General features: G+C 45.0%; 1 protein-coding gene across 6 annotated transcripts in view; it reads right to left on the reverse strand.

The window, feature by feature from the left end:
- The window catches only part of ANKRD17 (ankyrin repeat domain 17), a 147,888-nt gene that overhangs the window by 7,304 nt on the left and 120,106 nt on the right, over nucleotides 1–20,478 (reverse strand). For all 6 annotated transcript variants that reach the window (XM_040418131.1, XM_040418135.1, XM_040418130.1 and 3 more), the window contains 6 exons: nucleotides 20,075–20,191; nucleotides 15,166–15,337; nucleotides 11,237–11,669; nucleotides 3,666–3,818; nucleotides 2,729–2,878; nucleotides 62–1,689 (listed from right to left, as the gene is read on the reverse strand). In XM_040418131.1, the coding sequence (XP_040274065.1) occupies nucleotides 62–1,689; nucleotides 2,729–2,878; nucleotides 3,666–3,818; nucleotides 11,237–11,669; nucleotides 15,166–15,337; nucleotides 20,075–20,191 (2,653 nt within the window). The remainder of the gene's footprint in view (nucleotides 1–61; nucleotides 1,690–2,728; nucleotides 2,879–3,665; nucleotides 3,819–11,236; nucleotides 11,670–15,165; nucleotides 15,338–20,074; nucleotides 20,192–20,478) is intronic.

The raw sequence follows: 20,478 nt of genomic DNA on the forward strand, positions 1-20,478 counted from the left end.
AAAGTTTCTCTATACATTTTTCTCCTGCGATTAAAACATGTGTAAAGCACATAAGTCTTACCTGACTGACTTAGAGCTGGCCTTTGCATTGGTGGCCTGAAACCTGGGGCTTTGGAAGTATCAGATGGAAGCATAGACTCTGGATTTGGCAAATATGAAGACTGTGTGGAAAGAATGGAATCTGAAGCAGACTGTGAGGAGACCATAGATCCACCCCAGAAAGGATGAGTAGGATTTGGATTGTTTTCAAAGAGGGTGCTAAAGGGGCTATAGGGTAGAGGAGAATTGTAATTGGGAGCCAGAGGCTTAGCTGAAGGATGACTGGAACTCTGAGCAGCACTTTGTGTACTTAGATTGGAAGGATGTGGACCTGAAGGTACACTTTGGGGTCGCTTCAGATTTGGATGAGGAACAATGCCTGGCACAGGAGAATTTTGAACTGGGACTTGGTTCTTATGTGCAGGGTTTGTTCCATGTAGGTGAGATCTAACTGCAGGGGATTCGATTTTAGCAGCAGAAGGCGTAGACACTATAGAGGACTGGGTCAGGGAGTAGGATGCAGGGATATTAGCAGGCTGGTGAGTGGGACCACTGACTGACAAGTTGAGAGATGATGCCATTCTTGGGTCTGGAGGAGGAGGAACTTGTGTCGTCTGGATTAGTGAAGGTCGGGAATCCTGTGAAACAGACACTGGAGGGTGTGGGTGAGCAGAGTGCATCGTGGTACTCCCAGAGGTAGAGCTCGCTTGCTTACTGTTGCCTGAGCTAGTTATCTCCATGACAGGTTGGATAACCAAATCCTGGTCAGTGGAAAGTGAGGTCCCTTTGTTTGGAGAACATGTCAGGCAATCAGAGGGGCTGCTTCTAGACCCCCCTCCAGGCAAGGATGGTGGGGAGGGTGATGAAGGTGATGACATAGGATGATGTTCTTTGGCAGTGGGAACAGGGCAGGTTGAGGCTGTTGGTGTGGTGATGTGATTGCTTGCAGTTGTCGTAACTGTGGTTGTAGTAGCATTCGAGGTCTTGACCACTGTGACAAAAAGCTGTCTCCTGACTGAAGGTGAACTGAGGCTCCCATTTGTAGATGAAACAGGCACTGAAGCCGCAGAGTTTGTGGTAGCTGATGGGCTAGATGATGAAGGAACTCCTGGGATCACCTGAGGGCTACTGATATTCTGGTTAGTATGGCGAGGCATCACGTGAGATTTAGGAGAGTTGATAGCTCGTGCAGGACTTAGAGGCCTGACAGGAAAGGGGCCCCAGGTAGACTGGGCTGGGGGAAATGGTCCTCCAAAGTGTGTCATAGGTAACCGTGGAGGACGGATCTGCTGGAAAGTCTGAGCAGCAAGTAAAGCATGAGCAAACTGTGGAGGAGGGTAAGCCAAAGGTAGAGATACTGGAAATCCTGGTCGCACATTATTCACTGGATTTTTCAGGGGTTTGTGAGCAGACGCTGAAGTAATAGCTGGCACCGTGAGGGCAGAGGCAGCTTGTGATGAAGAAACTGTGACAGCTGTAACTTTGATTCCCATAACTGAACTGTTAGAGGATAGAGTGGTATACGATTTTGAATTTGTCAGGGAGCTTTTTAGGCGATTTTTTGGGATCAGTTCATCTATTTCTTTATCGGGATCTTTAATAAGTGCATTAATCAGATGTGTTGCTTGTCTGGTGGATTCTGTTCCTCCCCTATGTGTACAACAATAAGAAAAATAACAGGTTACCTAACATTAAGACTTTAAAATGTCTACAGATAATCAGACAAATATTCTGTTCATAGCGAGCCAAATAAACGCTTGAATGTCCACAGCAAAAATTCACCTTTTAAGGCTACATGCACACGAACGTTGTTTGTTTCAGTGTCCATTCGATTTTTTTTTGCGGATAGGATGCAGACCCATTCATTTCAATGGGTCCGCACAAAATGCGGACAGCACACCGTGTGCTGTCCGCATCCGTATGTCCGTTCTGTAGCCCCACAAAAAAGTAAACATGTTCTATTCTTGTCCGTTTTAGGCATTGTTACAATGGTCCAAAAAAAAAAAAAAAAAAGATGGCATACGGATGTCATCCAGTTTTTTGTTTTTGCGGATCCGCAATTTGCAGACCGCAAAACACATACGGTCATGTGCATGTAGTCTAAAAGGCATATTCCAAGGGTGAATATTGCTTTATAACATAAGCCCCAAACACAACCTTTTTTTTAGTATAAACAATTGAGGTAATGTATAGTGAATAAGATGAGATATCTGTTAATTTCTATGGGGCTGACGGAAATATCCGAGCCAGCGCTCAGCTGTTTTTGCCGGCCCCATAGAAAATAGATAGAAGGCTGCTGCGCATGCGCAGTCCTTCACTTGGGGGTCTCAGTTTTCGATATAGGTGCAGGTCCCAGCGGTGGGACCCACACCTATAAGACAATGGGGGATTATCCTACTGATATGTCCCCACTGTCCATGATGAGACAACCTCTTTAAACAGACAACTATTTAATACTATATTAAAGTGACTTCTCTAAATTCTACTAGAAAAAGTTGGAGTTTCTTGTAGTAATTTCAGATTTGGTTGCTATAAGCTCAATACTTTGAAAAGCCATATGCTCAATGTATCTTACAACTAAGGGCCACAGAAAAACCAAAGCCATTTAGAATAACTTTCCTGAGCAGACATCCCATTTCTTATGATTTCACATTACTTTTATTTCAGTCAATTAAAAAAGGCATGTCACCTGATCGTTATGATTCGATCACCAGTTTTGTCCTTCTGCTTGTCTATATCAATGTGGGCTCCGGTGAACTCTCTGATAGCATTGATATTACAGCCACCCCTGCCAATCACTCTTGAAATGACTGTTGATGGTACAGAGACTTTCTTTGACCTGGAAGCAACAAGGAACCAATTCAGATTACATTACATTGTTCATAAATGAAGCAATCTGTGGTTAGGATGCTTTGCAATAAACAAATTTCTAATGGAAAGTTGTTTGATGTATTAGCTTAAAGGGGTTGTCCCACCTTAACAATGTATCAGCTATACACAGGATGGGTGATAGGTGTTTGATCTTTAGGGGTTCCACAGCTGGGACCCTCACTGAGCACGAGAATGAGGGTCGAGGGTGCTGTACTTGGCCAACTCCAGAAGTCCAATATAGAATTTATGGAGTGCCAGAGCTCATGTGTGACCACTACTCCAATTAAACTGGGACTCCCATTCCTGTGATCCATGGAGGTCCCAGTGATCAAACACTAATCACCTGTCGTGTGGATACTTCATAAATTGTTATGGTGGGACAAGGGTATATATGTATTACAGCATTACGTGTCATAACCTGAGCTTCCCTTGGAAAATCTTTGCAGTGCAAATCTATGATATATGTATTACTCCTAGAAGGTGTCTACATTTTGGCCCTCTGCTAAGAGGGGTTATGCTATAACTGCATAGATTGAAATACTTACAGGTCACCAGTTATGAGCAGTATTAAATCTAGGAATGATAACTTAGGGGTATTACTTGCTACATTTTAGAGTTTATCAATGGAAGAAATCTGACAAACGCTTGATCGACATAAAAAAAAAAAAAAAGGCTTCATACACTAAAGTTTCTGGTCACAACTAAAATCTGTGGGAAACCGTAGCATGTGTGGTTCCAATAGCACTGAAACATACCTTCTGACCACTTCTTTCCACCCTTCTTCCCTCTTCTGTCCTCTTTTTGGACTGGCAATAGTTAATTTACCATTAGGAGATGATAGTGGAGAAGGCCCCGTCTTACTGCTTGTGGACAATGAATTGCTTGTTTCGACTGTAGATTCGGATAACCTTCAAAACCATGAAAACAATATATATATATATATATAATGGTACCATCAACAATTATGAGACAAGACCGATATTATAAGACAGATTTAACCCTTTCCCTGCCCCAGGCAAATGCAATATTTCATGACTTTCAAAACTTGTGACTACATTAGAGCCAGGTACTGGTTCCATACTGAATCCCAAATGCAAAGTATGAAATGATCAAAGCACTAACGGCAATATTCCTGGTGCAGGATTATTTGCCTCAGGTCGGGATGGAAGGGGAAGCTTCAAGTGACTCCAGGAAGAAAGATCACAGCTTGTTACGGTCACCTCTTCCCCTGAATAGCCTCCAGTAACAAGACCATCCATTCATGTTAACGGGAAAGTGTTTTCAGCAAATGACCTATGTTTTATGTTAAAAAAGAGGAGACACTATGCAAATAATAAAAAACAGCTCCTCCCCCATGCTCCAACAGGAGGACCTCAGTGCGTGCAAAAGCAGTAGGAGAAGGAGATCAGAAACCAAATATTAACAAAGAAAAGCAGAACCAAGGAACACCGCCATCGGGCCGTTAATCATAAGGTCCCACTAGAATAGAACCAACCCCTCCTGTAACAGACAAGAACGGGTGGGAGCTGTGTCCCCCAATGGAAAAGACGAGAAAGATTTTACAGGTGAGTCTTACAAAAAATCTCCTTTTCTCGCCAATTCCATTGGGGAACGCAGACCATGGGGTGGGAAGACCAGCACCTCCAGAGGGAAAACGTCCAACGGTTAAACAAGAACCACAGCCTGCAATACCTTGCGCCCTAGGGCAGCATCAGCCGACGCCAAAGAGTGCAGCTGGTAGAACTTTGTAAAGGTATATAAGGACGACAAGGTAGCCGCCTTACAAAGTTGTGATGTAGAGGCTCGATTGCGCCTAGCCCAGGTAACCCCCGCTGGGGGAACCCTACCCCGGGACCGATAGGCCATGGCAATAGTCGACCGAATCCACTGAGCCACAGTGACCTTGGAGGCCGCCAGACCCTTACGAGGCCCCTCAGGAACCACAAAAAGGGAGTCAGAGCGGCGAAAATGGGGCAGTAACCAACAGGTACACCCGTAAAGCACGGACAACATCCAGAGAATGGAGAGCGCGCTCCTTGGGGTTCGCCGGAGCGGGGCAAAAGGATGGCAGGACTATGTCCTCATTAAGGTGGAAGGCGGAGACCAAAAAAGGAAGGGACAGGGGCAGTACCACCTTGTCCCTGTGGAAGACCAAAAAGGGCTCTTTAGAGGAAAGGGCGGCCAGCTCAGACACCCTCCTGATAGAGGTGATGGCCACCAAAAAGACCACCTTCCAGGTGAGAAAATGGCCTCAGGGGCTCAAAAGGAGCCGCCTGGAGAGAAGACAGAACCAGGTTCAGATCCCAGGGGGGCAGAGGAGGGACATACGGAGGGACCGAATCCGCCACCCCTTGCAGGAAGGTCCTCACCAAACCTAGCAGAGCCAGAGAGCGCTGAAAGAAAATGGCCAGAGCGGAGACCTGACCCTTCAGAGAGCTCAGGGACATTCCCATCTCAAGACCCGACTGGAGAAAGAAGAGGACCACCGGAGCGGAAGAATGAAGGGGAAAAACTCCTATCTTCTCACAAAAGTATACGATAGTATATCCGGGAAGAAGCTGGTTTCTTGGCTTTGATCATGGTCTTCACGACAGAGTCCGAGAAGCCCCTCTTCAAGATGGTGGTCTCAACAGCCACGCCGTTAAACAAAGTGGTTGTAAATTCTGGTGGAAGAGAGGTCCTTGAGACAGCAGGTCCTCCCTGAGAGGAAGAGGCCACGGAACGTCCACCAGCATCCGAGTGGCCTCCGAGAACCAGGCGCGGCGAGGCCAATCGGGGGTGATGAGGATGGTCGGGATTCCTTCTACCGCGACCCTGCGAAGAACCTTTGGGAGTAGAGGCAGTGGTGGGAAGACAGAGGAGTGCGAAGTCTTGCCACGGAGACACCAGAGCGTCTACCCCGTACGCCTCCGGATCCCGAGCTCGGGCCAGGAACATGGGAACCTTGTTGTTGAGCCTGGACGCCATCAAGTCCACGTCCGGGCGGCCTCAAAGGCGACAGACGTCCTCGAATACGTCCGGATGCAGAGACCACTCTCCTGGATCCACCCTGTTGCGGCTGAGAAAGTCCGCCGTCCAGTTTTCGACCCCTGGGATGTACACTGCAGACAATATTGGAACGTGAGCCTCCGCCCACTGGAGGATCCTCTTCACCTCCTGCATCACCGGCCGGCTGCGGGTTCCGCCCTGATGATTGATGTAGGCCACGGCTGTGGCATTGTCCGACTGGATCCTTACCGGGAGACCCGTTAGGAGGGGGGTCCAATGAGACAGAGGAAAATTGCTCTGAGCTCCAATATGTTGATCAGAAGGCAGGCTTCCACTTCTGACCACACCCCCTGAAATGTCCGAGCCCGGAGAACGCCACCCCAACCCAGGAGACTGGCATCGGTGGTGACGACTGTCCAGGAGATTGGGAGGAAGGATTTCCCCGAAGTCAGATTCTGAGGGGACAGCCACCACGGGAGGTCCGTGCGAACCCGAGGAGGAAGGCGGATCCGAGAGTCCATACCCCTCGATGTCCTGTACCATAAGGACAGGATCGCCTGCTGCAGAGGCAGAGTGTGAAACTGGGCAAAGGGGACTGCCTCGAAGGAGGCCACCATAAGCCCCAGAACCTGCATGCACTCCCGGATGGAGAGACACGGGGAATGCAGAAGGCGAGACACCGACTCCCGTATCCATGAGAACTTGCAATCCGGGAGGAATACCCGGGCTGCAGTAGTGTCCATAATCATCCCCAGGAAGGACACCCTCTGGGAAGGTTGGAGAGAGGACTTCGGGAAGTTGATCAGCCAGCCAAACTGTTGCAGAGTCTGAACAGTGATCCTGACGCTGTCTTCGGCCTGGGGACAAGAGGGAGCCTTTATCAGAATGTCATCCAGGTAGGGCAGCAGAGATATGCCCCTGGTATGGAGAAGCGCCATGATCGGCGCCAAGATCTTTGTGAATACCCGTGGGGCTGTCGCCAGCCCAAAGGGGAGGGCGACGAACTGATAATGACGGTCGCCAATGGCGAAGTGCAGGAACCTGTGGTGAGATTCTGCGATAGGGACATGCAGATAGGCGTCCCGGATGTCCACCGACACGAGGAACTCCCCTGGAAGAAGAGAAGCAAGAACAGAGCGGAGGGACTCCATCCGGAACCTCCGCACCCGCAGGGACTTGTTTAACAGCTTCAGGTCTAGGACCGGACACACTGATCCCTCCTTCTTTGGCACTACAAAGAGATTGGAGTAGAAACCTGCCCCCTGTTCCTCCAGAGGAACTGGGACAACTACTCCCCTGACCAGAAGGGAAGAAACCGCTTGTAAAAGGGCCGAGGCTCGGGCCGGATCTCCCGGAACACGAGACTGAAATAAACGTTCCGGAGGTCTGGAAACTAATTTTATCTTGTAACCGGAAGTTACCATTTCCAGGGCCCAGGCGTCTTGAATGTGAGCTCTCCAGACATGCTAAAAGGAGAGCAGACGGCCCCCCACCGCAAGCGGTGGGGGCGCCCCTTCAGGCGGAGGACTGCTTGGGAACCGGGGGGCGGGCAGAACTCCCCTGGAACTGTGCCGGCGGGCGCCAGGAAGGTTGAGGCTTAAAGGAAGGCTTCTTGCGGGAGTCCTGAGAGCCGCCGGAGGAGGGGGTTGTCGCAGACCTGGAGGAGGAAAAGCGCCGAAAGGACTGGTTTCTAGAGCCAGAGGGGCGAGCTCTGAAGGCACGCTTGGATCTAGATTGGGGCAGGTGTGTACTCTTGCCCCCCATAGCGTCAGAGATAATCTCATCCAGCTTAGCCCCGAAGAGCCCGCAAAGGGGAGGTTAGTGAGGGAGCGCTTGGAGGAAGCGTCGGCGTCCCAGACCTTCAACCAGACCTCCCTGCGCTGCGTGACCGAGAGGGCCGAAATCCGCGCAAAGAGAGTGCTGACATCCAATGAGGCCTCAGAGGAATGTTGACGCCTGGGACATCTGGAGGATGAAGTTCAGGGTATCCGCAGAGGCATCCTGCAAGGTCCTGATGATGGTGCTGCAACCACACCGAAAGCGCCCTGGCTACCCAGAACGAGGCGAACGCGGGCCGCAGACCTGTGCCCGCCAGAGAGAAGATGGCTTTGGAAAAAGTCCAAACGCCTGTCAACGAAGTCCTGTAGGGAGGACCCGTCCAGGACTGGTATTGCCGTATTCTTAGCCAATCTGGCCACCGGCGGGTCGACCTTAGGACCTTAGGAGAAGACCACTGCTGCACGTTATCTGCCGGGAAAGGATAAAGAGTATCCATGCGCCTTGTAGCAGAAAAACTGTGATTAGGGTGTTCCCAAGCCTTAGAAAGGACCTCGCCATGAATGGGGAATGTGACTGCCTCCGGTTTTCTGGAGTGGAAGAGGTGGAATTCCTGGCTACTAGTAAAAGGAGGTACCCCCTTGATGTCAAAGGTGTCACGTACCGCCGTGACCAAGTCTGCCACCATGGTGGAGAGCTTAGGTGAGGGTTCCGGCTCTGTGTCCTCGTCCAAGCCGGACCTTTCCCCTTCAGGATCAGTTGCCGCCATGCGTTCCATAAAGGCCATGGCCGCGCGCGAGACTTGGGCCAAGTCCGCGGCCGCCTTAGCTATGGCAGAGGCCCAGGAGGGCTCCGCTGGCTCCGAAGGGGCGGAGGAGGGACTGGGCTGGTTTGGTGGAGGGGGAGGAGGAGGTGGATGATCCCGTCCCGAGGCAAGGCAAGAGTCACAGGAGCCTGTAACAGACCTTACAGGATCCCAGTGGGACCTGAGGCGTCGCTTTAGATTTTTGGGAGGCCCCAGGTTTAGGCATGATGGTGGCAATCCCGGAGTCAGGGTCTCCTACCCCTTTGCAGAACACTACCTGTCCTACCGTGACCTGTGAGGAGCTGGAGTAGCAGTCAAGCGTGGAGAAAGCGGAAGGGCCGGTGCTGACGCAATAGGCTCCACTCCCCCCCCCCCAGTTACATCATCGATCGCACGAAAAATTAGCGGTAAAAAAAAAATCGGCCCCGGCTCCGAAAATGGCGCCCACCGCCAAAATGCAGGGGACAAGAAGGAATCCCTCCTCCCTCTCAACCAGCCTGCCCTCCCAGATACACAGGTAAGCCCTAAAGAACTATGTCACAGTGTGAGCACTGGGGGAGGGGGAGCTTGCAGGAGAGCCGTGTACTTATCTGAGTCCTGCAGTCTTCACCCTCTGTACCGGACCAGCAGGGGGTCACCTCTTCAGTCATCTGGCACAAGGAGTGGCAGTGCACTGGATAGAGGGCAGGACTAGGTGACCCCGGATCTGGTAGGCCACCTAAGCTGCAGGTCGAGCCCGGTTCCACTTATCTTCTGGGGGGAAAGGGAGGTAGCCGGGGACGGCCATTCGACCCCGGCGCTCGCTCCACTGAGAGACCAGGGACGCACCATGCGACCCTGCGTCCTCTGTTTAGAAAAAAAAACAAACAGAAGAAAAAACTACAGGGACAACCCTGCATGAGCAGGAGTGTCACCTCCTTATCCGACACTAAGCTAAAACTGGGGTCCTCCTGTTGGAGCATGGGGGTATAGCCAGTGGAGGAGGAGCGGTTTTTTATTATTTGCATAGTGTCTCCTCCTAGTAATGGCCTCAGCTATACCCATGGTCTGTGTCCCCCAATGGAATGGGTGAGAAATCCTAGTTTTCATGAATCCTGGCCACTAGGCCTAAAATATGTTAAGACTTCCTGTCTTTTGGGCCATAGACACTATAGCCAGGAGCTGATCCCATTGACTTATCTGGGCAAGTTATAAATGCTCTGTGTAGAGGTCAGGGGGGAGCTTATCTTCAGTGAAATACATTTTTAAAAATAGATAGCGACATAGAAAACACAAAAAATAAATTAAAAAAATAAACATTTAACACAAAAATGTGACGTGAACAATAGGTTATTTTCTGATGACACATTCCCTTTAACATCCCTCTTACCAATGACATGGGCAGATGGTCTTTTATGATGTAATTTTATACGAGTATATAGTATAGCCGTATTATGTTACAGTCAAAGTGAACAATGGTAAAGGGCTTAACTTAATATTTATCCTGCCTATCACCTTTTCAACTTTATTTAGGCTACATGCACATGACTAGTTTTGGTTCGCGTCCAATTGCAATTTTTTGCGGATTGCACCCATTCATTTCTATTGGTCAAAAAAAACGTGCACAGAACACTGATGTCGACCTTTAAAGGGGTTTTGTCACTTCAGCAAGTGGCATTTACCATGTAGACAAAGTTAATACAAGGCACTTACTAATGTGTTGTGATTGTCCATATTGTCTCCTTTGCTGGCCTGATTGATTCTCCATCACATTATACACTGCTTGTATCCAGGGGTTATGAGCACCCTGCAGTGGTGGTCATGCTTGCACACTATAGTAAAAAATGCCGGGCTATGCGCACTCAAGCGGTCCTGGCCACAAGCAAGCTTTTTCCTATAGTTTGCAAGCATGGCCACTGCTGCTTGATTGCACGGTGGTCATAACCCCTGGATATGAGTAGTGTATAATTTAATGGAAAAATGAGTCACGGTAGGAAATCAGGCAATATGGATAATAACAATACATTAGTAAGAACCTGAAGTGAGAAAACCCCTGAAGCCACGAGCACATAGACTCTGCTTCCATGCTGTTTCCTAAAGAATTCTGTAACAGAGTTTACTTAAAGGGGGGGAACCGGTCATCAACGTTATGCTGAAGTCACTGAGGGCAGCATAAAATGGTGACAGAAATGCTGATTTCAGCTGTGTGTCACTCATGAGCTAAAAGTAAGTGGTTGCTGAGAACCAGCATCATAATCATTGAAGCCCAGGGCTTGAAAAGAGTCAAATCTACCTGAGAAGAGTCATGGTTGTTCCTAATCTCCTGCTCTCTCATCCATCTGCTGAGGATTGGCAGTTCTCTCCTAGACATAGAGAGAAAACTAGGTAGAAGACTGTCAGTCATCAGCAGGTGGGCAGGAATTCATGAATAACCACCATGACTCTTCTCAGGTGGCCGGGACTCTTTTCCAGGCCCAGTCTGCAATGATTGTGATGTTGGTTCTCGGCAACCACTTACTTTTAAGTTTTAAATAACAGACCGCTGAAATCAACTCACCTGTCTCTACTTTATTCTGCCGTTAGTATGGACAGCATAAAGGTGATGACAGGTTCCCTTTAAAAAGGAACTTTTACTGGAGAAACGGACATCAATATATAAAACTCTTGCTATAAGAACCACGCTGAGTTAAAAATATCGGGCAATACAGCCCTCGGTTGGATAGAGGCCTTTTTTTGTTTTTACTGAAAGCAGAGAAAATCTAACATCCTGAAACTCACTTTACTGAAGTTTTAGAAGGTAATTTTCTTTCTTCCTTTGGGGAGGACACTAAGACAGACGGCTTCTTCTTGCTCTGCAGACTTCCATCATTAGTAGAAGAATGATTGTCGCTCTTATTGCTGCTGTTACTGCTTTCATCGCTGCAGCTTGAGATCCTCATGTTGTCGCTGTCTCCACTTTCAGAAGTGCTGCTACTTTTGGACTCTCCATTTAACTTTTCCTGTTGTCCATATGATATGGGGAGCTGGTCCTCAAAGATTATCTGCACATTTTCTGCAATTTTATTCTTTCGGCTTTTCCTTTTCGTGCTGTTCGTGGTTATAGTATTATTCCTTTTTCCATGTGAGCCTGCCAGCGTGGTCCATGTAGCAGAGATCCCAATAGTGGTGGTGGTTGTTGCGCTAGGTGGTTCTGTTAACACTTGGGGCTCATCTTTTGGAAACAAAGACAAATAATGAGCATTAATCGTTAATTTGGGCGACGCACTTCCGTATTTATATGTCACAGAACACATTTATGATAATGTGCTTATTAATTGTATGAGGTGAAAAACAAACGATTTGCAAACTAGTATGACAGCAAACTGCTATTCCTACTGGTCTGTAATGCCTACTTACAATGACAGGCTTGCCAACTTACTACTTGCATCACTGAAGAATGTCTATGTTCGTATGTGTGAAGATGGCTACATTTGTGGTCTCCGTAGCAGATTCTGCTACACAAAAAAACTTAGGTCTTGGTAGCACTTGCCATCTGTCACAAGACAGATTAACGTTTAAAATTAACTATCTAAATTTGGATATGTCTTCCTTGTTTTGCCAATCCTCATCTTATGTCTTTTACACCAAGGTGATATGGTGGCTCCCAAACTTTTACTTTTTGGAATATGAACTGGTGTATACCCGTCCAACCTGCTATAAAATGGTATAAATCCTTTTTCACTGTACCATAGCCCCTCAGGACTGTGGCTCAAGTGTGGAGAATTGCTCACAGGGCTGATGGCCAAACATACTCTCCCAGATCTTCCCATTGAAGTAACCCTCACCAATGCCATTTGCAATGCCCTGCAAGGTGTGAATTTCTGTTAGCTAGTTCTTTAGCGGAAATGAGAGGAGTTGCATCATGTGCCTTTTTTCATTACGTTCGCTCCATCACAACATTGGGCCCAACCTGGCACACTGGGGAAGACTTACTAATCCTACAGATGGCATAAACATAAAAAAAAAAAGAGTGGGTAAAGATTCTTGATGTGCTACACAACGATAATGGGGAAATAACCAACTGCACTAGAAATATCACTAAGGACTCTCGTCACAGCGATTTAACCTGGATGTTAATACAAGAGTTCTCTATAGATACAAAAAAGACTGATACAAAAAGGACTAGTTATAGTTTGCAACAACATTCTGTGGATATATAAAGAGACCGGTTACATTTTGCAAAGACTATCAATCATAGAGGAAACTTTTCATATGCATAATATTATTCCTAGGCGCATGAACAATTGAAACATGATAATCGGGCGGCAATATATTTTTTAGGACCAATTATATCACCATAGGTGAAAAATGTTTTTATAAGTGTGTGATTATACATTTATGAAATTATAGAGAAACTACTACTGATTTGAGCAGGGACTGATCACCTCATTTATCCCACCTGTATTATAACATCCAAATTCCCAGGACCTCAAAGCCCTGTGAATATAAAGTGGAGATTTTTTTGGGTCATCAGCCCCAGCTCTATAAAACAGCACAACAATTGACCTTCTCTTATTGTATCACTCATCTTTTTATACATTGTTTACTTTATCTTATATTGCGATTGTATTTTTAAAGTAAATCTTAATAATAAATTGTGTCCTATTTAACTCCATATACGAGTGCCCATCCATACTTTTTCTATTATAAACATAAAAAAGGCTGCGGTAATTCAGTGAATGGCTAGACACTTATATAACTTTATAGCAACTACTGAATGGCTTAGTATAGGACAGAATTGTGGTGCAACTCTAATGCAAAATGTTACCACACCCCCTTAAAATTAAGTCATGCCCTCTTGTTGGCTAGGTGCAGATGATTTTTCTAAGCGCTTGTGCGACAAGTAGAGCCACATTTTTGCACAATTTACTCCAACATCTAGAAAGTGTAGTCATGCTTGTTGGGGATTACATCACTGCTATGTAACCAGTTAGGTCCTAAACGGTTCACTGAACTGCTCAGAGATTGGCCTCCTTCCTTCTCTTGTTCAAAAGGATGGATGGGGAGCACATCTGAGTTTGGCGGGGGGGGGGGGGGTAAGATATGCTCCTGTTGTGATTTTCTAACCTACTGGCACTTGACGGTTGTCTCTTCTCTGAATTGTATGAATTGTATATATAGCAATCTGGTTTCATTTTCTGGTTATGCACATTAAAGCATAAATAACGCCTTTAAAAATTGGACAGAATAGCACAACTTCCCGTGTTATTTTTGCCTGGTAAAAATGTCTGCCTCCCTGAAATGTGACAGACCAGATTATAGTAAATGGAGTCCATCGAGTGGCATTCGTTTCAGTGATCTGACAAAAACAGCACTTCTGTTTATTTATATAATGCAGCAGAACAGACAAAAAAGGCGATGAGAACATAGCAATATTTTGTAGATGTGCTGCAACACCAACACTATACACACCGCACTGTCAATAATTATTAACAGCCAGAATACACAGCTGAGTCACATTATTATGATGTTGGCAGAGCGTAGCTCGTGAAGGAAGTCATGTGAGCTGGCTCGGTGGGTATATAAAGGTGTGCGATAGGCTGTCTGCACACATACCCCTTATTGCTGTCATGTGTAAAAGGGGAGATTTATCAGAGTTGCAAAACAGGGTGATTCTTGGCTTTCAGGACAAGGTTGGCAGTATTTCTGAAACTGCAGTTTGTGACATCCTTGCAGATCACATACACCCATACATGCCGATTGTCTTCCATGGGGAGGATGGGATCTTGCAACAAGACAATATGACAGGTCACATGGCTAGAAATGTCTGACACTGGTTGGAAGAGCACAACCAAGATTTCCAAGTACTACCCTGGCCCCATAATTCCCTAGCATTGACTGAGCATCTGTGGGGGGGGGGTAGAATCTATAGTGTTTGCGGTATGGATCCTCCCCAATGCACCCCCCAGCATCTGGCTCCAGATACCAGTCACAGCCTATCAGGACCTTACTGCGTTACTCCCAGCCTGTCTAGCTGCTGTCCATTTGCACACGACCGTTACTCTGGATATTAGCCGATGGTCATAACAACATGACTTGACTGTGTTGTTCTCACCATAATGCCATTTTTGCATACAATTCGTGTCATGTGGTGGTTTTCTACTAGCTTAAAGGGGACCAGTCAACTCAGTGAGTTAGATATGAGCTAATTTTAAGTGGTTGCTTAGAACTTACTGTATAATCATCACAGACCATGCCAGAGAAGAGTCAGAATGCATGACAAGAGTCACAGTTCTTACCAACCTTCTGCTCCCTGTCTATCTGCTGAAGATTGGCAGGGAGAGCAGGAATAAATTGATAAATTTAGGTGATTTTTGCTACACACTGTTCCAATCAGTGCTAACACTACCAGTCTGGGGTCATTCCTAAATTTCTAGGAGGAATAAGGCCTAGAAGTGGAGGCTACACAAAGATAAGGTATAAAAGGAAGGATTTACACCAGTTCTGAATTTCTTGGCTCACAATCACTGATGAAGATCACACACCAAATCACAGATGTGTGAACTAGGCCTAATAAAAGGAACCATACAACAGTTCTAAAGAAAAGATTACCAGAACTGTTTGATGCAGGTCCTCTTTAAATGTAATAAACTCAAAATACAGTCCTAAAATCATACATATGTAAACTTGTGAACATCATAACTATTGGCCAAAATGACCTTAATTACCTTCAACCTTTTGCTTTTCTCTCTCAAGTGCGGCTTGGAGCTCAAAGTTTTCTTTATTTTTAGCCTCAATTTCTTCAAGTTTCCTTCTTTGCTCTTCTTTCTTCTTCCTCCGCTTTTCCTTGCGTTTCTCTCGCTTTGCTGCCAAAGCTAATCTTCTGCTTTCCTCTCTTAGCTACAATTTTAATTAACAAGTGTGAATACAGTCCTGAAAGGTGTCATCTAAGTCTAAATATTTTCTGCATAAATGAACAGGAAAAATATTTAACACACTATCGCCTACAGAGAACTTTACATTAAAGGTAAAAAGGTTGTAATACATTTACGTTAAAAAATAAAATAAAAATAGTAGTCTTAAAATGAACCTGCCACAGTGAAAATGGTCTCCTAAGTACAGAAAGGTAGCGAGGAAGCTAAACCGACATACATACTGTAGTTTTGTGAGAGAAGAATCAGTTTAACTTGCCATTTATTGAGCTGGACAACTGCTAATATTGGGCTTAGTAGTCCAGTGAGCAGTCCTAATCAGTGACTGACATTACCTCTCCATGCACAGTAATACAGTGAAAACTAGGAGGACTGCCCACTGGTCTAAGCACAGAAAGAGCAGAGATTGAAATATGTGAAAAAAAAGTTAAATCTTTACCATAAAACAATATATAAATCTGCTCAGCTACTCAAGCTCTACAACACTACCTGCAATTTGGACTGTATTGTTAATGAGACAGGTTCCTATTGGGGTCCCCACTTACGAATTATGTCTGGCGTTTGTCGTCACCACTAAAACTTTTTCCCCTGCCATGTGTAATTTTATTCATTCCCTACAGAAGCCAACAAGCCACACAAAAAAAAAATGAAAAGGCTTCAGCATGCAGTGTTTTGAAGGGGGGAGAAGGCACCCAAGACCCAAGAAAAGCCGCCCAATTAACAAAAAAATACCAGTAGCAAGAACTACTCGTCTCCATTTATGGAAAAAAAGAAATGCAGGGGATACAAGACTGAAAAGTCTTGCCACAATTTGGAAACTCATGGTTGCCCCTATCTGGACCCCATAGTGTTGTCTTAAAGAGGACCTTTCACCACGCCTGACCTGCCTATTAAAATAGCTTCATGCATTCCCCGTGTAATAATTCTGGAGCATCTATTCTTATGTCTCTATGTTGTCCTATTACTCTAGTTCTACAATAAGTTATGAATAATTGCTAGCAGTCTGCAGTAAGGGTACAGAGGGGAGGTAACCAGTTCGGGGGGGGGGGGTGTACCTGCACAGTCTGAAAATGGCAGCACTGATTGGATAGAGTCAGACTGTGCAAGTACACACCTCCAACTGGTTATCATCCCTCCGTACCCTTACTGCAGACTGCTAGCAATTCATTCATAACTTCTAGTAGAAATAATAAAGGAATGGCACAACAGAGACACATAAGAGTAGATTTTCCAGATCGGTTATTACATGGGGAATGCATGAAGCTATTAAAACAGGCATGTCAAGGAGTGGTGAAAGGTCCTCTTTAACCCCTTAGGGACACAGCCTTATTTCACCTTAAGGACCAGGCCATTTTTTGCAAATCTGACCACTGTCACTTTAAGTGCTGATAACTTTAAAACGCTTTGACTTATCCAGGCCATTCTGAGAAAGTTTTTTCGTCACATATTGTACTTCATGACACTGGAAAAATTAAGTAAAAAAAATGCATTTTTATTTATAAAAAAATACCAAATTTACCAAAAATTTGTAAAAAATTGCAAATTTCCAAGTTTCAATTTCTCTACTTTCATAATACATAGTAATACCTACAAAAATAGTTATTACTTTACATTCCCCATATGTCTACTTCATGTTTGGATCAATTTGGGAATGATATTTTATTTTTGGGGGATGTTACAAGGCTTAGAAGTTTAGAAGCAAATCTTGAAATTTTCAAAAACCCACTTTTTAGGGACCAGTTCAGGTCTGAAGTCACTTTGTGAGGCTTACATAATAGAAACCACCCCATTCTAGAAACTACACCCCTCACGGTATTCAAAACTGATTTTACAAACATCGTTAACCCTTTAGGTGTTCCACAAGTGTTAATGGCAAATGGTGATAAAATTTCAGAATTTAGATTTTTTGGGCAAATTTTCCATTTTAATCCATTTTTTCCAGTAACAAAGCAAGGGTTAACAGCCAAACAAAATGCTATATTTATTGCCCTGATTCTGTAGTTTGCAGAAACACCCCATATGTGGCCGTAAACTACTGTACGGGCACACAGTAGGGCGTAGAGGGAAAGGTGCGCCGTATGGTTTTTGGAAGGCATATTTTGCTGGACTGGTTTTATCGACACCATGTCCCATTTGAAGCCCCTATGATGCACCCCTTGAGTAGAAACTCCATAAAAGTGACCCCATCTAAGAAACTACACCCCTCAAGGTATTCAAAACTGATTTTTACAAACTTTGTTAACTCTTTAGGTGTTCCACAAGATTTAATGGAAAATAGAGATACAATTTCAAAATTTCACTATTTTGGCAGAATTTCTATTTTAATAATTTTTTTCCAGTTACAAAGCAAGGGACAAAACTCAATATTTATGGCTCTGATTATGTAGTTTACAGAAACACCCCATATGTGATCGTAAACCGCTGTACGGGCACACGGCAGGGTGCAGAAGGAAAGGAATGCCACACGGTTTTGGAAAGCAGATTTTGCTGGACCGTTTTTTTTTTTTACACAATGTCCCATTTGAAGCCCCCCTAGAGTAGAAACTCCAAAAAATAGACCCCATTTTAGAAACTACGGGATAGTGTGGCAGTATTGTTGGTACTAGTTTAGGGTACATATGATTTTTGGTTGCTCTATATTACACTTTTAGTGAGGCAAGGTAACAAGAAATAGCTGTTTTGGCACCATTTTTATTTTTTGTTATTTTCAACATTCATCTGACAAGGTTAGATCATGTAATATTTTTATAGACCAGGTTGTCACGGACGCGGCGATACCCAATATGTATACAATTTTTTTTATTTATGTAAGTTTTACACAATGATTTCATTTTTGAAGCAAAAAAAAAAATCATGTTTTAGTGTCTCCATGAGAGCCATAGTTTTTTCAGGTTTTGGGCAAATATCTTGGGTAGGGTGCAATTTTTGCGGGATGTGATGACGGGTTGATTGGTACTATTTTGGGGTGTGTATGACTTTTTGATCGCTTGCTATTACACTTTTTGTGAAGTAAGGTGACAAAAAATAGCTTTTTTTACATAGTTTTATTTTTATTTTTTTACGGTATTCACCTGAGGGGTTAGGTCATGTGATATTTTTATAGAGCAGGTTATTACGTTAAGTTTACACAATTATTTCATTTTTGAAACAAAAAAAAATCATGTTTTAGTGTCTCTTCTGAGAGCCATAGTTTTTTCAGTTTTTGGGCGATTATCTTAGGTAGGGTCTAATTTTTGGTGGGATAAGGTGACGTTTGGTACTATTTTGGCATACATACGACTTTTTTGATCACTTATTACCTTTTTTGGGAAGTAAGGTGGGCAAAATTTCAATTTCATCATAGTTAATTTTTTATTTTTATGGCGTTCACCGTTCGGGTAAAGTTACATGACCGTTTTATAGATCAGATCGTTATGGATGCGGTGATATCAAACATGTGTAGGGAATTTTATTTTTTTTCATTTTTAGTCAGTGATATTTTTTTTTTTTTTTTTTTTATTATTATTACTTTTTTTTGACCTAGACCCACTTGGTTCTTGAAGATCCAGTGGGTCTGATGTCTGTATAATACAGTACACTATATAGTGTATTGTACTGTATTTTACTTACACTTTGTCTGAACAGATCTATGCCTTTAGCACAGATCTGTTCAGCACCATGGACAGCAGGATGCCTGTTGCCATGGGAACCTTCCCCGTCTGCCACAACTGAGCAGACGGGGAAGGAGGGGGGCTGTCTGGGGGCTCCCTCCCTCTGTGACCATCCTGTCTGGGGGCTGCAAAGGCACAGCAGCCCCCCGATGGGAGAGGGAGGGAGCTCCCTGACTTAACTTTTTCCATACCGGGGTCCGTATGGTATGGAAAAAGGGTTAAACGGCTGACATTGCATCACAGAGGTCAGCCGTTTATACCAGAGTGTCAGCAATGTGCTGAAACTCTGGTATACCCACTGGCCACCAATGATTATTCAAGAGGCGGCGGATCGCGATCCCGCCTGCAACACCCCCCCCCCCCCCCCCCCCCCCCCCCCCCCCGCATAAAATCATTCAGGGGGTGCAAGGGGGGTGAAAAATATATTTTTTTCGGCATACTAAAGTTTCTGATCCACGGGGATCAGAAACTGCAGAAAGCGCAGCAAACCGCAGGTCTGAATTGACCTGCGGTTTGCTGCGATCGCCGACATGGTGGGGGGGGGGTCACAGGACCCCCCCCCGGCGCATCTAGCCAAGGCACTAATTTGAGCAGGCACTGGGTTCCGATCACCGCCCGCCGGTAATCGGGACCATACATGACGTACCGGTACGTCATGTGTCCTTAAGTACCAGGACAACGTGACGTACCGGTACGTCATGTGTCCTGAAGAGGTTAAGATAGTTCCCTGGCTTTTTTCTTTTTGTTGCTGATGTGTTTTCCCATAGATTTCTCTATCGAAAAAGTCTGGAAAAAAGGTAAGTTAAAAAACAAAAAATAAAATAAAGTTAGTGTAGTTGGCACCCTTAAAAGGGGCAGTCCCATCTGGACGTTTACAGTGAGATGTGAGCTTAGTTCCCATAGTAGTGAAGGGAAAAAGCCACGCATGTGGAGCTTGCTCTTCATCCAAATCAGGGACAAATTCATATGATAGGAGATGACAAAAAAATATCCAGCACGGAATACTCCTTTAAGGAAATGGGTAATGTGTTCTTGCACATCTGTAGAATATCTACCTTCTCTAGATCCAGCTCCTCCAAGAGGATACTTGCATTCTTGTTAGCTTCAGCAGCTTGCCTGTCTTTGGCTTGTACAATTGATTCCATACAGAGGTGGCACTTCTTTAACATCTCCTGAAATCACATCATACGGAAGATTAATTGTCCTCCAAGAAACACAATGGGTCCTGTTCATAAAAGCTGTTCTAAGAACCAGTCAGTCCTAGGCAATCAGATTTCATTTTTCCCCAGCAGTACAGAAAATTAATCCGATTGGTAGCTTTGGGGAATCTTGGCATTTTCTTTAAACAGCAGGATAAGGTGTATATATTGTAATAGCATTGCTTAAATGGGAATATTTAGACCTAAAATGTAGTCCCAAATACTGATCCACACTGAGTGCTTACAACCTTACCAGCTAC

This window comes from Bufo bufo, chromosome 2, assembly GCF_905171765.1.
Source record: "Bufo bufo chromosome 2, aBufBuf1.1, whole genome shotgun sequence".
In the NCBI taxonomy this organism is placed as follows: Eukaryota; Metazoa; Chordata; class Amphibia; order Anura; family Bufonidae; genus Bufo; species Bufo bufo.